Source organism: Tarenaya hassleriana, unplaced genomic scaffold (genome assembly GCF_000463585.1).
Source record: "Tarenaya hassleriana unplaced genomic scaffold, ASM46358v1 Cleome49, whole genome shotgun sequence".
In the NCBI taxonomy this organism is placed as follows: Eukaryota; Viridiplantae; Streptophyta; class Magnoliopsida; order Brassicales; family Cleomaceae; genus Tarenaya; species Tarenaya hassleriana.
Genome location: NW_010967605.1, coordinates 294,641 through 311,864, shown reverse-complemented (window position 1 = coordinate 311,864; position 17,224 = coordinate 294,641). Strand labels below are relative to the sequence as shown.

General features: G+C 39.7%; 4 protein-coding genes across 6 annotated transcripts; 2 read left to right on the top strand and 2 right to left on the bottom strand.

Moving 5' to 3' along the window:
• Positions 1-3,487: 3,487 nt before the first annotated feature.
• LOC104825784 lies at positions 3,488-4,787 on the bottom strand. Of its 2 annotated transcripts, none has more exons than XM_019204013.1 (2): positions 3,864-4,787; positions 3,488-3,758 (listed from the first exon to the last, which is right to left on the bottom strand). In XM_019204013.1, exon 1 carries the CDS (start codon positions 4,699-4,701, stop codon positions 3,886-3,888), a length of 816 nt encoding a protein of 271 aa, XP_019059558.1. In that variant the 5' UTR covers positions 4,702-4,787; the 3' UTR covers positions 3,488-3,758; positions 3,864-3,885. The 2 variants fall into 2 exon arrangements, with proteins under 2 accessions (XP_019059558.1, XP_019059557.1); XM_019204012.1 differs by having other exon boundaries at positions 3,883-4,778.
• A 1,720-nt stretch (positions 4,788-6,507) lies between these two features.
• On the top strand, positions 6,508-8,548 carry LOC104825782. Its single transcript, XM_010558165.2, has 2 exons — positions 6,508-7,979; positions 8,331-8,548. Exon 1 carries the CDS (start codon positions 6,823-6,825, stop codon positions 7,951-7,953), a length of 1,131 nt encoding a protein of 376 aa, XP_010556467.1. The 5' UTR covers positions 6,508-6,822; the 3' UTR covers positions 7,954-7,979; positions 8,331-8,548.
• LOC104825783 (NADH dehydrogenase [ubiquinone] iron-sulfur protein 4, mitochondrial-like) lies at positions 7,964-10,166 on the bottom strand. Its single transcript, XM_010558166.1, has 5 exons — positions 9,814-10,166; positions 9,564-9,652; positions 8,915-9,044; positions 8,562-8,591; positions 7,964-8,370 (listed from the first exon to the last, which is right to left on the bottom strand). The coding sequence occupies exons 1-5, from the start codon at positions 9,994-9,996 to the stop codon at positions 8,311-8,313; spliced, it is 492 nt and encodes a 163-aa protein (XP_010556468.1). The 5' UTR covers positions 9,997-10,166; the 3' UTR covers positions 7,964-8,310.
• A 264-nt stretch (positions 10,167-10,430) lies between these two features.
• LOC104825780 (F-box protein At3g12350) lies at positions 10,431-12,347 on the top strand. Of its 2 annotated transcripts, none has more exons than XM_010558163.2 (2): positions 10,431-11,466; positions 11,700-12,347. In XM_010558163.2, exons 1-2 carry the CDS (start codon positions 10,618-10,620, stop codon positions 12,129-12,131), a joined length of 1,281 nt encoding a protein of 426 aa, XP_010556465.1. In that variant the 5' UTR covers positions 10,431-10,617; the 3' UTR covers positions 12,132-12,347. The 2 variants fall into 2 exon arrangements, with proteins under 2 accessions (XP_010556465.1, XP_010556466.1); XM_010558164.2 differs by having other exon boundaries at positions 11,771-11,910.
• The last annotated feature ends 4,877 nt before the right edge of the window (positions 12,348-17,224 follow it).

Below are 17,224 nucleotides of genomic sequence, written 5' to 3'. Positions count from 1 at the left end.
TGTCGCTGGGCCCCTCGTGGAAATCGGACTGTGAAAATGCGTGGCCACGCTATAGATGAATGTACATCTATTTTATCAGTCGGTTTGCCTAAACGAGTAAGCGGTTGAACTTGAAGGGTGGCTCGAACCATGCCCTTGTTCAACATACGACATCGTGAGACAAAGGATCAGAACTCGAGCCACAAACCCTAGAGTATGAACCTCAGACGTCCAAAACACTCATGAGAGCTTAGAGAAGCTTGATTTCGAGTTATAGAGATTGGAATATCGATTCCAAGTCAAGGACATCGGTTTTCTCTTCACAAATCCTAGCAGATACGTTCCAAAGCGTTGGAATTCATCCCGCCGGTGTGGATACGTGTAGAGGAGTTGTGCTTTCAACTCTCGGTGATTAAAACAAGCCCTGGATCGATTGATACTTCCAGATCTTGAAAGAACGAGGTAAGTATTCGAATCCCACGACGATATACACGATTGTTCGGGTTATCGCACAATTGGTTTTGTGTGACGTTTGGCTAGGTTTAGATCTTTCCTTCCGCTGCGTGAAACCTAGAATCCAAACCCTAGATCGATGAGATCGCATGCTAGGAACCCGAAGGGAACCCCAACAATTCGAGCCATAGACAGAAGATGATCGATGGAGAAGGAACAACGATGGTGTGGGAACTCGTTGCCGTCGGTGTGTAATTCCGTGCTCGACAAGCAAGGGAGAAGACGAAAGAGGGATTCTAGGGTTTTAGATGTGAAAGTGTCGCGATCTAGAAAAGGGATTTGTGTTTTCTAGGGTTTTTTATTCTTTTTATTTTTATATTTAAATCAGAATTGATTATATTCTAAAATTAAAAGATATAAAAATTGATGATATGGCAGAAGAGTCAATATTCCGATCAGCCACGTCATCACTCTGGTACTGGCAATTTTGGTCAATGTGGTCAAAATGTTAAATATTGGCTGATTTATAAACTTCTTGTTTAATTTGAAAGTTTTGGACACGTTCGAAGTTTTTTTTACGAGCTTGCAATTTCAAGGTTATTTGTGGAACTTTTTTACAAGTTGAAGGTTTTTTATGGGATAAACCCATTTTGGTTTTGATCATTTTCTTAGATAAATGATTGGTTTAAATATAAAAAGAGAAACTATTGGGATTTTACATAATGATCATGAGTATATGAGTTATTTCGTTCAATCTTGATACTCAATGTTGTGCAAGTATTTATTAAGTTAAAATCCATTAAAATTACTAAAATTGTAAAATGGTAAAAAATTAATTTCTAAACTTTTTACTTGATAAATTTATAAGAAAAAATTCCAAAAAACACTGAACTTTCAAATTTTGACAAAAAAACACTGAACTTTTTATTTTATCAAATCAATATTAAACTTTTAAAGTTTAACAAAATAAACACTTAACTTTTCAACGATTGTCAAAATAAACAAAATGACTGACGTGATACAATGAGATGCAAACACGTCTATTATTTTTCTTAATTTTTTTTTTACAATCGAAAAAAGTTCATGTATTTTTTTAAATCATTAAAAAAGTTCAGTTTTTTTTTATAATCGGAGAAAAGTTTATTTTTTTGGATCACTTAAAAAATTCAGTGTTTTTTTAGATTCGTTTAAAAAGTTTTGATAAAAAATAAAGTTCGGTGTTTTTTTTGTCAAAATTAAAAAATTCACTGTCTTTTTTGGATTTTTCTAATTTATAAAATATGTCATTATAATTCTCAAAATTATAAAATGTGTCATAATAATTTCTAAATTAATTTGTACATCAACATCGTCAATATTTTTCTACTATCAATTAACAAGTTTAAGAATTATAATAATATATTTACAAATTTGAGAATAAATTTATAAATGAAAAGTTTAAAAATTAGGTTTCCACTATTTTACAAATTTAAAAATTTTATTAGGTTTTATCCTATTTATTATTTCAAATTATTATGTTCCTCTTGATAAAATTATTTTGTTGAAGATATGTATATTAGAAATAAAACATAACACTTAAATAGAGAAATGGCAAAATAATTAATGAAAATAGAGAATCACGCTAGAGATACCTCTTATTAGGGGTGGGCAAAAAAATCCGAATTTCGGGTATCCGAGACAATGAGACATGAGACCGGATTTTTGGATTCGGATTCGGGTAATTGATATTATGTCACGGATATTCGCGGATACCCAGATAATAAAAAACTACACTTTAAATATTAATTTTTTTTAGATTTTGTGTTATTTTATTTGATATTAATGATTATATAGATATTATTGGATATATTTATGATGTATTTTAAAAAAAAATAAATTTATTTTGGATAGAAATACAATTTAAATTGATTTTGAATATATATATATATATATATATATATATATATATATTTTAAAAAATTAATTGAAAATAATTAAAAATATTTGGATTCGGGTACTCACATGTATCCGATAATTATCTCACGGGTATTTTAGTTCGGGTATCCGACTTCACAGGTACGAGTTTGGATAATAAAATATATAACATGAGATATTCGGCTTCAGATTCAAGTACCCTCAAATTTTGAGTTACCCGGTGTCCACCCCTACTCTCACAAAAGAGATTACTTTTTTTGCAGAAAAAATGAAAGTGGAGTTCCTTATTCTCCATCAAATATCCTTTTCAGAATAAAACACTATAAATTTGGGTGCTTTAATAGTTAAATATGAAATCTCAAATGAGTTAACAGAAAACGATTTCATCTGACATTTGGTATTTTTGAGCTTTACATGTGCGTAGCAGATTACAGTTAGGGAGACAAGACGAAGAAATCATAATTTTCATTGGTTGGACGTGGTTAGACTTGAGTTAGATTCATCGAACCAGATTTAAACCTAAGAATAAAACTAGAAATATGCATTGATGATTTATCTTTCTATAAAAGATCTAATAGTGATATATGATATGTTAGACAATAGTTGTCCACCTAAATAGCATAGATTTTAATGTCACTCAAAATTACGTGAAATATGAATCTTAACCTACTCAGAAACTTTGAAGATACCCAAGCTTGAGTGACCTAATGGCGAGAGAACATGCAAAGCATACTCTTACCCTGGGTTCAAATCCAAGCGTGGAAAGGGGCATTCACCTGGGCTTTTCCGGTCCTCTGGGAGATGTAGTCGGGCCAAAAGTTTCGGTGAACTTCCGGATTATAAAAAAAAACTTTGAAGATAATATTTCTGATAGGATTACATTACATCTGATCTCACACCTGAAGTCGTCCGCAGTTAAATTGATACTCTATATCTATTTGTCTAGTTGAAAATAATAAAGTAATGAAAATGGTTATCAAACATTAATAAAATAATAAAAATGGTTTTCAAGCATTAATATCCTCATCCTTGGGTGCATCCATCTATTATGTATGATCAAAGCCTACTTGAAGAATATCGAGCATTTAGTTTTCCAACATTAATTACAAGTTATATTTAAAGGTTAAACGAACAAGTTGCAGGCAGGTAAAGTGACTCGGGTAGATCTAGCGATAGAATTAACATGGCATGATCATATATAAGTATGTACATTCACAAACTCAATACTATGCCATCTCTGCATACGAATTCCAGAGAATCTCATTCACATCCAATGGCTGAAATCAAACCCTAAACCCTAATGCTCTCTAAGAAGAATTCAATTCACTACCTTCTTGTCTTCTGTTCCAAGATCATACCCACATACATGTTTTGCCTTTTTCACCTCGCAACAGCTTCAATCAATGGAGACCCTGCAACCAGAACAATGTAGGGATTTACTGTTGTTTGTTCATCTCAGATTCTCAATTCAATCATCATAAACCCTAAACAACAAATCTACGCAACAATGATCAGACCATTAAGGAAGAGTTGTACGTTTTACTGGCCACTTCCATTGCCTTTTGCAGGAATCTCTCCCTTCTTCACCCACACCATCATCGGCTCTCTCCCATAGCGTTTCGTCCTCGGATTCCGCCGCTCGTTGTCATGGCCGCGATTCAACCTTGCCCTTGGATTGAGTTTTGTAGCGTCTCCTCGCTCTTCGCCGCCATTGATGGTAAGAACCTCGAATCGCGTTTCCATGGCCGTCTTCGGATCGGTCGGAGCTTTCTCGCTTGGTGGATAATCTACCTCTTTTGGCTTATACACTCTCCCAATCACCTTCTTCACAGGAATATCATCCTTTCGGCTGTTCTCAGGCGGCGCGTTTGTTTCACATCCGACGAAATTTCCCTCAATCGGAGCTTGATTTCTCTTCTTCTTACCTGATCTCTTCTTTTTCTTCTTAATCTCCGGCGATCTCTCATCTGCCGCCGCCGCCGCCGCCGCCGCTTCACCGTTCTCGATTACGACCGCGGCGATTATCGGTTCCTCTGAATCGCCGGAAATCGCTTCACCGCCGGAAAATCTTTCCTTTCTCCGAAGATTTCGTCCAGAAAACCTCCGATCCTTTCGACCGAAACCCTTCCCGTCGGAGTTCCGGCATCTAACACCATCACCGACTTCCTTCTCTAGATATTTCTCTCCCCGTTTCTGCTCCTCGACATGCTGATTCCGTCTTCGTTCTTCTTCTTCTTTCTCCTTCTGCTTACGCTCTTTCTCCTTGAGCCAACGCTCCTGCAGCTGAAGAATACTCACGTAGTTTGCAGGAATCGAAGGCTCGATCTTCTTCGTGACAGCGACGTTCTCCGCCATTGAAGCAGTACCTTCATTCACGCAACGATCCCTCCAATCGTCGTTCTCCACAACAACCAAGAAAAAGTAAAAAAAGGGAGATTGTGAAAAGGAAAGGTTTGTCTCAATGTAAACATTCGCAGTGAAGCCCAATGGGTCTTCAGTTATGTTTTAAGGGCCCATTAATTACTTTCCTTATGAATTAAACAAAATAACGCCAACATAATTGGCCCACCATGTGATTTATTTAGTTTGTGAAAAAACAAATATTTGGATTTAATATTTATTTATTTTTGATAAAATTGGATTTAATATTTGACCTCGTGAATAAATCGTGTGTTCAAAATACACAGGTAAACTCTATTTACATATATGGATTCCTAATTTATTTATGTATTTTGGTAGGTGTAATGCTAAAATATACACATAAGCGTATAAATCAATAACTTAGTATAGTGTTTTAAAAAGATATATCAAATAGATTGTAATGCTCAAATTTTTTACATTATTTTCTTATTGTTCTATAGTATCTTTAGTGTTAAGACAAATTGACAATATGATTGGATGTTTTTACAGAAATGTTCAGGAAAGAAAAAATATATATAATATGTTCAAAAAGTATAACGGAAAAATTGATGTATTAAAAATACATAGAACGTCCAAGGTGGACAGAACATTTGGTTGAGTGGGTGAACCTTTAACAAAAAGAAAAAATACATAGAAAATGGATAGGGAATAATTTAAATTACAAAAATATTTTTAAAAAAAAATCTTTTAGGTGATTTTTTTTTATGAAATGTGCATCTATTAACCAAAAAAAATTATTGTTTCTAGTTTACATAACCGTTTTGAAATCGGTTAACAAAATAAAACTTCCATTCTTATTGCTTTTCTAGCAAAAGACATATTAGGGAGACCTTGTGATATAGTACCAATCCTGTAATAACAAATTTTTACGAGATTGCATGCTCGTTTGATAAGATAAAATAATGTTCTGAACTAGTTGGTCCAGCTTATGAATGAAATCTGACAGTTGAGTGCTCTGTGCACGGAAAATCTGGCAGTTTAGGTGTTTTTCTTCATGCGGTCAAGATTATATTTTTCATTTTGGGTGATTAATTGTAATCACGCTTCCATCTTACTATATATAATATAATATATATCCACCGATTGCATGGATCATAACAAGCGCATCAACTGCCTCGTGCATGACTTAGTCTTTAATTACACTCATATTTACTACTTTTTTATAATCTGTAAACCACACGAAAAATATAAATCAACTCCGTATAATAATTTATAAATCAATCTATCTCTGAAAAAGTTTAAAGAATTCAAACTTCTAACTTTAAAATTAAAAAGCCTAGTACGCAACAATTTATCAGAGAATTTCTTCGTATTTGTGTCCAATATTTACATCATTGTCACCCTTCGAATCTTGTGCATGTGGTCCAACATATATGGAATGAGTAATCTAAACTTCACAATTTCTATTTTCTATGATCATTTCATGTGTTCAGTTACCTCGCAAAGCCACTTACGTCCATCAATCCTCTAACCTCATTTTTATCGATTTAGGTGGCAAAACCCTAAGTTACCCACGATTTAAAAACCCTCTGAACATCATATAATATATACATATATATATATGTATATACACATTACACACATGAAGCGGCGCAAATCAAAGGAATAAATCTTTCATAAGGAAAAAAAATAGAGAGAGAGAGAAGAGGGCACGAAGTTAAAGGTGGAAGCAAAGAGGAGGTTAGGTGTAGGCATGCATGACGTTCTTACGCAACACGCGTTGCCGTGAGAGTCTCTCTTTGATTGGTGAACCCTAATATCCTCCAAAACGGCACTCTCTCATACACATATACACACACACACACATATATAATGTATACGAATGTATATACAGATACATATATATTATGTATAGTCACACGTGTCCCTATCCGCAACGCTCTCAAACACGTACCCATCGTTTTCTCTCCAAATGTCACTCCACTCTCTCCTCCTTTGCCTTCCCCTCATTGGTCCGCCATTCTTATGATATATCATCCTCTCCGAATACCCATTTCCTCATCTTCTTCCTCTTCCTCTTGTTCATGTTCTTGTTCTTGAGTTAGTAACAAAGCCATGATCAAGATACTAAACCCTCCCTCTCATTCCGCTACTTCCACTACCACCCTCAAGACGGCTGAGATTTTGTCAAAGTATCGACCCATTGCTCCTAAGCCCGAGACGCCTCCCCTTAACGACGATGACCCTTCTTCTTCTTCTTCCTCCTCCATGTCTCAGAAGATCAACCAGTCTCCTTACCTTCGAAGCATCTGGCCTCAGCTTCAGGCACGACCCACCAGGACCAGGAAGCGTGGCAGAAGCTCCATGGCTCCACCTCCTCATCGTAACCTCCTCGGTCTGAAAAGGACCAAGACGACGGCCACTTCACAGCATGTTCTTGGGTTCTCCGGAGGTGTTCAAATGCTGTCGTTTCAGGCGTTTCCTCCTCTGGTTCCAGGCCTTTCTCAAGTTGGGTTTGCGTTGGAGAATGTTGTCGGCTCCTCTGGTTTGGTAACTCTGCCTCTCCTTCAGTGTTCTTCTTCTCCTTCCCCTGTCTCTACTGAAACCCAGTTCATGGAACCCGAAGGGGAAGAGAGAAGAGTCATTGATTTGAACAAGTCTGCTGAATTGTTGGAGGAGAGAGATTTCTTGGGTCAATTACAGAGACCATCCATGGCGGAACCCACGAACAAAGTCATAGCACCGCAGCCGATTCGTCCTGTCGGTTCCAAGATCATTGTCTCCTGCATAAACCCGAACAAGAAGTCAGCCGATGGAGACCAAAGCTCCAAGACAGCACAAGAGGTTGAAGAAGAAGTGGAATCAGATGACTCACCTGCTCTGATCACCGACTATGAAAACCGAGTCAGGCTCGTGAACTCGGCCTACAAGGAAATGGTGGGTCAACCCGAGTGTTCATGGATGGATTCCATGGTCAACAACGGAAGAGCAACGAGAGGGAAGAGGATTTGTGGGGAAGTGATGCTCTGTTTTTCCGACCGGAAAGTGCCCGTTTCGGACAATGGGTTCTCGTGTTGGACGAGGATCGAGTGGGGAAGAGACGATGACATGAAGAAAGACAAGAAGCTCGTCGACGGCTTCTGCGACGTGGTGAGACTTAATTGTCGGTCCAATGGCTATGTTCTCTCATGGAGGTTCCGTCCCAACACTAAAGAGACTTCGCAGTCCGGTTGCGTTAATGTCTGAATGGACCGACTTCTCAGTTTAATTATGTAAAAATTTCAGCCTTATTGCTTTTAGATTTTATAGCCTCATAGCTTCAACCTGTATATTTATCACTTAGTTATATATATCTCTAGTGCAATAATAATATTAGCAAAAACAAAAAACACAAGTTTCTTCTCTTCTATATGGAAACATTAAGATCAAGCAAAATAGGTTTGAAAACACATTGATGGACAAAAGCTGAATGGTCCATCACATGGTTCAGACTCTTATTGGATTAAAGTTTGAATCTTTACAAAATAATTACAACAAAGAAGCTCTACACACACATACATATATATATACACACACATCACCTTGTGAAGAAATGATACAGTTTCAACTGTCTTGGGTGACAGGAGGACCCTTCCACTTGAAGTTGTCCGCATATGACTTGGGCTGCAAAGCAATCACAAGTCAATGATGTCATATAACGTATCAACTTTGAAGAGAGACAGAGAGATTTGAGTGTTCCGTGCACGATTTGCATGTCGGTGAGAGTTCTAAGAGCATTTTATCCTTAATGTTATAAATGAATCGGATAGTTGTGGAAATCTAACAAAGAGCGTACAGAAGAGAATTTTGCATACCTTCAGAAGCGGAGCGTGCGGCTTCTTGACCTGGAAATTTCGTTCCAAACCAAGCAATTATGCATTCGATGATGGAGAAATCAAAAGTCATAATAGATAGAGATTGTTCATGGGGACCATCTCATTCTACGCCTAAACCATCTGATTGATTCTACCATCTATAAGCAAGAACCGATCTTTGAAGCTAACAGAAGAAAGGAAAGTGCCTCAATGGTTTATCATCCCTTCCCATTACTTAGATTGCTGTAAAGTCATAAACATATTCTATGTCTAGGTGATGCCAAGTAGAAAGCATTGATCTTTCGGAACATTGATTAATCACTAAGTATGGATGCAAGAATTTAGAATCATACTGTGTATTCCCATCCATGTCTCTCTGCAAAAGCCCTAGCAGCTTCCTCGCTGTCAAAACTGAGGCCAGCCTCGCCAACATTGGCATATGGATCTCCAGTTGATGTCCAACCCATCAGAGGGTTCTCCCACCTAAAAGAAAAGGACACAGCCACTGAATTCAGACCTCAGACATGGATGAAGAGCTTCTGAGAGATTATGTCCCTGATCATGTGAAGAGTGCATGATTTTAGGATCATTGCTCTGTTAAAGCAAATCTATAATCCTAGAGCGTCATTTGTCCTTCAAAATATCCATCTTTCTTATAACCAAATAGCTTGAAAATCCAAGAACCAACCCTATCGAGATAGTAATCGTGCAGAAAGCTACACAAGATAATAAGACCCTCAAGCCATGATTTCTCCCATTAACTGAACTGGTGAATTCATCTAAACCCATCAATCCAGAACAAGACCATGCTCACAAGCTACACCTAGTCGCGTTCTTGATCCAACAACCTAAAGGGCAAGGATCCTGAAGCACACTATTCAATGTTCAAAACCAGTATTTTCAGTTACATACTAAAGACCTTACTAACTAGAGCAATGGGACTGAAGTCAATCGAAAACATCGGATAAGTTCACATGTCAGAGCTCCGGATGAGTTGCTTACTTGTTGGTGGACAGGAAATTAATGTGCCATCTTCCAACTTTCCCAGATCCTTGTTGTGTAGCAGTTCGTGCTGGCGAGTAGATTATAACCTGTCCCAGATCAAACAGGAAAACAAACAGAGAGAGAGATGATGAACATCTCCTGACCGGAGAAATCGTAATACCGGAGCATAAAATATGTTAAACGGAATACCGGAGCATAAAATATGTTAAACGCAATACCGGAGCATAAGAGAGAGAGAGGTTCTCACCCTTCGTCGGAGATGTTGCTCGGGAATGCCGGAGACGATCCCAACCTCTCCGGACTTGATTTCCATCAGAGAATCGGACGAATGAGATGATGAACATCTCCTAAACGGATAAATCGAATTCTCCGGCACCGATGGCCGGAGGAGACGAAACAGGTTGAAGCCGAGTTTCTGCCCAGAAACCATAATCGCTCTCAAGCCCTACTACACCTTTGTCCCCAAACGCTCGTTCTCTCCCACATAAAGAGATGCGAAGAATCCAGATTCCAGACGACGCCATTTGTAATCCTTCTACACGAAAGCACCAGAAGCTTCGCAGAGACATTCTCGAAACTTTTTTTTTCCCCAACAAGAACCTTTGGCGAGGTTGTCCCAATTTTTTTTTTTTTTTTTTTTTTTAAAAAAAACAGAGTGACATAGTTACGAGAAACTAAATTCTGACCGTTGGATCACATCGACGGCGATCTCACCACCTTCCGTTATGTGACAATGAAACGCACCGTTTCTGTGGCAAGTAACGTCAAAGTACTGTAACAGAATTTACATTTGTATCCTCAAAACTTCACCGATATTACAGTTAGCCCAGCCGTCATATGTTTCTCTGTTTCGAATCTCAAGACTCATTTTCCTACTCGCGACGAATATTCTTCGGAGCCATTTGCTTCGGCAAAGAATCTACCACAGAAAATTCTGCAAACCCGATTTTCCTCTCGCCTTATCATCCCCAAATCTTGTGACTTTTCGTTCCTGAACCCTGAATTTCCCCGAGAAATCTGATAATTTTCCCGAGAAAATCCGTCCGAGACAATGGCTAGTGGTATCGATGCATTTGCACTGTCGTTCTCAGACATCCCCGAGGATGTCCAGCTCTGCGTCCTGTCGTTCCTGTCGCCGGCAGAGATCTCCAGCTTCGCCTGCACGTCGAGACGCTTCGCCGCGCTGTGCCGGGACGACGGCAAGCTCTGGCACGCGATGTGCGACCGGAGATGGGGGAGGAAGACGCAGATCCAGAAATGGGGGAAGGGTCGGATCGGGTACAGAGTTCTCTACAGGACTCTGAGCGAGTGGGAAAATCTGATCGGATTCTGGCGCCGATGCGGTCGAGCGAATCCCGCCGCTTCATCTCCGCCGTTGGTTTTCTTCGAGTGGGGACCTTCCTTCATGTTGGGATCTAGGGTTTCTCCGACCGGGAACGGGACTTATCACGTCATGAAGACGCCGTTTCTATGGATGGGCTTGTCGCAGGAGGGTCGGGTCGTGAATTTCCTCGATCTGGATGGGAAACCGGGATCAGGGTTCGGTATTGAAGATCTAGGGTTTACGAATGGCAATTTCGTGCCGGTGGATGTCAATTTCATGGGAAACTGCCATTTTATGGTGGAGGAGAATCGCTGCTCTACCTACAATTCTCGCGGAGGATCGAAGAGCAATAGCTCCGGCGACGAGAGCGAGGATTTGATCACCGGAAAATCGCCGGACTTTATGGTTTCGGAGATGTATTCCCGATTCGCAAACCGGATGAGCCCCGGCGACAGTAGGCGGCAGCGGAGGAAGGAGAAGGAGCGGCAAGCCAGGATCAAATGGGAACCAGAACACTTTGTTAAGGTTGTCGATTGCTCGCCGACGACCACAAAGCCCTTGCAAGGCTTATGGAAGGTGTGACTACAGAACAACTAAACTGCTTATAGTTGATTGATTTCAGCTAGAATTTCTTGAGAAAATTATCAGTGATGATATTTGATCTTGATCTTAATCTTGAGAAGGTCTAGTTGTAATGAGATTTGGGCATTGCTTGATGTGTTCCAAGGGGATGGTTACTGGGTTGGTTTTGTCTTTGTTAGAAACCCAACTTCATGAGCTCATTGCGGTTGAATTCTTGAACTCGGCAGGGTTTCTGCCATGGAAAGAACCTGGAGTTCTATTTTGTGAAATATGATGAAGTTGGAGGCATCATATGCAGGAAAGTAGAAGACTTGTCGTTGTCACGGAACACTGTACCAGTCTTTTGGGCATCTAAAGCCTCTTTGGATGATTCTTCCATTTCTATAGAAGAGGAAGAACAGATATTCAACGGCCGAATCCACATCACTCCTCTCACCGCCGAGGATCACGAGAAGGTGGTTTCCCGGGTATTGCATATGAGTTCTAGCTACGACTTGGCTTTGCCAGGTTCGGCTACTGGAGATGGGCGGATTTGGTTGTACGAAAATGGGACATTCGGGTTTGGGTTTCTTCGAGATCAATTCATCATTGATCTGAAACGTGTTGTCGAAGATGGTTGTCTGGCCGAGGAGTCTGGTGCTTCATTACCATGCCATTGATTGGTTGATTGATTCATTCCCTTTGATGAATCACCCTTCTGTACATAAAACAGACTTGTTGCTGGGTGATGATAGCCTTCTGCATTTTTTTTTCTTCTTTTGCACAGTTTATTTTAAGACTATTAATTGTTGGGAATGGCGGATTGAGCTTGTAATTCTGCATGCCCTGCTTGAATTAAGCCAATAATATAAGCTTGGTTCCTCATCGCCTTTGAATTTCTGAGCTCGAGAAGAGAAGACAAGAGATGGTCGTTCCTCACTCGCTGTAATGGCATGTCTCTTCCATCAGCAGGTTCGAAAATTACTTCTTTATGCTTAATTTTTCTTATAAGAGTGAATCGAAGAATGCCCAGAAACAGATGATAGAAAAGTTTTGAACTTTTTGTGAACTAAATGTTGACTGATTGTGAAACGAATGGTCGTTCATATGTAGTTGTTCTTACGCGTTTTTTTTTAGCAAGGTTTTTATCAGAACTTCTTTTTAAGGTTTTTTTTTTGTTACCGGATATCCTCAACCAAAGTTCACACTAATCTAATCTTGAAGTCGAGAGTAAACCATGTGATTTGAATTATACTCTCCCTCTCCAAATTTTACGTTCGAATTTGGGACGAGACAAACGTTTTACATCCTTATTTAATCAGTTGAATTATCTAAATTTACGATTTTTTCTTTCCAAGGCTTGTTCTCTTACAAAATGTTTTTGCAGAAATTTTTGTGGGTTTCAAAATTTTCTTGAAACAGATTAGGATGAAAATCCACCTCCATTCAGTCCCAATGGGCTAATGCGTTTTATTTCTGAATTTGCTATTTGGTAATGTGTATCAATTAACCCAGGAGCTTTGTTGTTTGGAGCCTCTTTAGAAAGGGTTAATGTCGAATCTTTTTTTTATTTTCTGTTTTCTTATTGCTGCTGCTTTCTAATGTGTATCAATTGGCTATCGCTCCTTGGATAATGGATATGGTCCTACTTCAGTGATGATGAAGATGATGATGATGATGATGATGATGATGATGATGATGATGTTGCTTTGATGTTTTGGTTATATAGTCTGTGTTATTGATCTTTTGCGGCAATGTAGGATTTTTCTCACTTTTTTGCAGACTCTGTAATGTTATCTAAGAATTTATTATATTCTATACGGCTATTTAAATATAATCACAAATAATAATTTGTTCTGATTTTTATCATTCATGTATAAAATTATCGTTTATAAGTCAGTTTTCTAATTTATTGAAAGAACACTCAATTTCTCGATTATTTTTTTTTAAAAAATAATGTGTTTTATATATGGAACAGATTTAGATTGATTATTATTTTTTAGGGGTGAGTATTTTGATTTTGGGTTTTGGTTCAAATCAGTTATTCAAGTTCGTTTTTTTTCGGTTTTAAAAAATTATACTTGTGGAGTGTCTTCAGCAAAGCCTCCAAATGGAGGAGAGGCTTCCCAAAGTCTCTTGACGAAGTGGAAGCTTTCAAAGCTTCGGAACAAAACAGAAGGTCTGAGGGGTACAATGGGTATTTTGTAAGGGTCGAATTAATGAGACCCTAGGGTTTGTATTTTTTCTCAGACTCGCGTTTTGGTTCTCTCTCTTACGGCCGAGAGCTCTCTCTCTCGCCGGGTGTGTGCGTGTCTCCGGGGCCGCCGTTCGGCGGTTCCGGCGACGGTCTTGCTCTGTAACCCTAGACACACGACTTCCTCTTCCCGAGACGTAGGCACCGAGATTTATCTCGGTGCTGAACTCGTAACTCCTCTGTGTCGTTCTCTTCTTTCTATCTTGCACAAACGAGAGCAGATCGGAGAGATTGGTGAGATTTCCGGCCGGCCTGAACCACTACAAGTGGTATCAGAGCCTGGTTCGGGGCGGCAGACGACAGATCGGCGGTGACACGCGGTCGAGGTAAGTCGGGGTTCCCTTGGTCTAGATCTGAACGTTCTGATGCTTGGTTCGAGTTGTTTCAGGCAAGAAACAACGTCGAGGAGACCGTCTGAGAGAAGATCGACGGTCAAAGACGATGGGAACGGTTCAGATCGGCGGCGATAAGTTGGAAGGGGCTCGGATCTAACTCAGATTGAAGACTCGGGCGAGTTACAAGTTGACTCAGGTAAGATTTCGAGTCTGTGTGTGTAGATCTAGGGTTGGGTGAGGAGAACCGGTGGAAAACCGGGATTTTCCGGCGAAACTCGGCCGCGACTCGTCGAGTCGCGACTGAGTCGGGAAATCGGACTGAGTCAACGACCGAGTTGACCGAGTGAACTCGGCGGCTCACGTTTCCGAAATTAGGGTTTTCGGTTTAGACCGGTTTAGCCGGTTTAAATCCGATTGGGTAATTAAACCCGGTTCGATTTAAAATCGAACCGGTTTAGGTCGGTCAGGTCAAACCGTTGACCAAAATTGGTCAACAGTTGACCGGTTAGGTCAAACCGGACCGGTTCAGGTCAATTGGGTCGGTTCAGGTCCGGTTTGGGGTCAATTGGACCGGTTCAGACCGGTTTAGGTCAATCCATGTCCGGTTTAGGACAATTGAGTTCGGTTTAGGTCAATCCAGGTCCAGTTTAGGACAATTGAGTCTGGTTTAGGTCATTCCAGGTCCGGTTTAGGTCAATTGAGTCTGGTCTAGGTCAATTGAGTCTAGTTTAGGTCAATCTAGGTCTGGTTTAGGTCAATTCAGACTAGTTTAGGCTAGTTTAGGTCTAATTTAGGGTCTGATTTGTTCGGTTCTGACTAATTCAGACTGGTTTAGGTCAATTAAGTCCGGTAGTGGTCAATGTAGGCCGGTTTAGACTTGATATAGATCTGATTTAGGTCTGATTTGTCCAATTAGGGCTAGAATTGTCCGGGTTTAGATCAATTGGATTCGGTTAAGGTAAATCTAGATCGGTATAGGCTGATATAGGTCTTATTTAGGTCTGGTTTATCGGTATAGGACTAGTATTGATCAGGTTAAGGTCTGAATTCGTGTTTTAGGACCAGATTAGATCGATTTAGGGTCTGGAGTGTACAATTAGGACTAGAACTAACTGGTTTAGGGTTAGGTTAGTCCAAATTAGGGCTGATGGTGTCTGGTTTAGGGCATAGTGGACTGGTTTAGGGTAGATTAGGGTCTGTAGTGATCGGTTTACCCTGTTAGATTGGTCTAGTACTCAATTTGGCTTGGTTTAGTGAAAATTCACTAGGGTTAGACCTGTTTAGATCTCGGTTTAGCTAATGTAGGTCATAGATTCCGGTTTCTGTTCAGTATAGGTCTGAATAGGTTGGATTTGACTAAGTTTAGCTGGGTAGGAGGTCGGGTTAGGCTTAAATAGGCTGGTACAGGTATGTAGTAGATTGGGTTAGGTCTGATATAGGTCTGTAAGTGCTGTTTAGGTTTTGGTTAGGTCTGGTTTAGCCAAATTTGAGTTGGTCTAGCATGGTTTAGGTCTGATCAGTAGGTAATTAGGTCAAAATAGACTTGGTTAGGTCTGATTAGAGGTTTAGAATGTCTATAGAGACATTGTCTAGGTCTGATCAGATTAGAATTTGATTATAGATTTAGGTATTATCTAGTTTAGGACTATATAGGACTCCTAAGTACCTGTTTTGAGTCATAGAGTCCGGTACATTGACCGGTTAGGTCTGATTAGCTGGGAATTTGACTAAAATGGGTTGGTTTAGGGGTTGGTTAAGTCTAGAATCACTAAGTATAAGTCTGTAGGGGTCGGTCTAGATCAGGGCACGTCTGTAGGGGTTGGTTTTAGGCATTATTAGGGTCTGATCAGATGAGAATTAGGTCAATTAGACTTAGTTTAGGTCTGATTAGGGTACTAAAAGTCTAATCAGGGGTTGGTAAGTCAATAGGGCTGGCTTAGGTTTGATGATTAGGACTTTTAGGTGATTGACTAGGACTTAGGGTATAGGTCAATTAGGATTGACTTAGGTCTGATTAGGTTTCTGGTCTAGTTTGGGCTTTTGGTTGTCTAACTAGGGCTGTTAGGGTCTAGATAGCACTTGGTTAGGTCTGATTAGGACTTTGTGGGGGACCAGGTAGACTCGGGATCGTAGAACTGGTTAGGACTTTGTTGGGGGCCATGTAGACTCGGTGTTATAGGTCTGATTAGACGTAATCAGGTTCGGTTAGCCTTAAGTTAGGTCTGGTTAGACGTAATCAGGTCTTAAGGTAGGTTGTGTTTCGAGTCTAATAGGTCGGTTAGGTAAAATTTGAAGGATGTAATGCTCTAGGATGATCATACGATATGAGAACTATGTATGATACGATGTATTTATTGGATGAATACATTATTTATTCATTATTTATTTTGCATATTTAATAAATAATGATAATCCCTGGATCGTTACGAACGATCCTAAATTCCTTAGTCGTTTGTCATTGTGGGAACAATGATGAATTAAAACTAACATGAGGCGTGATGGATGATCATGATGATGATCATGTGTATTGGATACGGATCACGGTCATGAGTACTTGTTTGGAACAAGTAACTGGATGACTCGCGTGAGATTGTCTATTGGATATAATCCATGACTTGAATCTCACTTGATGGTTCACTTTAGATCCTCAGACCTGAGATATCTATTGTATCCATCATGACGAGTAATGTACTTTGACTGCGTCAAACGTCGTCTTTAACCGGATGACTATAAAGACGTGGCTCGGGTACATTACGAATCATGCATTGGATAGTAGATAGTCAAGATGGAACTTTGTCCCTCTCGAAAGAGAGAGATATCGCTTGGGCCCGTCGTAGGAGTGAGACTGTGGAAATGTGTGGCCACACTATAGATGAATGTCATCTATCTCTAACAGTCTACTCGGGATACGACAAAGCATTCGAACTATGAGTTCGATTATGATATCGTGAGACAAAGAGGATCATCGTCGGAGCTATCTCTGGCTTTTCGGTTAGATCACATCTAACTCTTTCCGATACGGGTAAACATAATGTCTTGCTAGAGAACGCTTAAGATTTGTAAAGCGAGATTGGATCTCGTATTTACTGCCGTCTTCGGAGGAGCCTAAAGGGTCACACACATAAGGGATGGATATACACGGACGGGAAAAGATTGGACGGAAAAATTGGATTTTTCCGGGAAA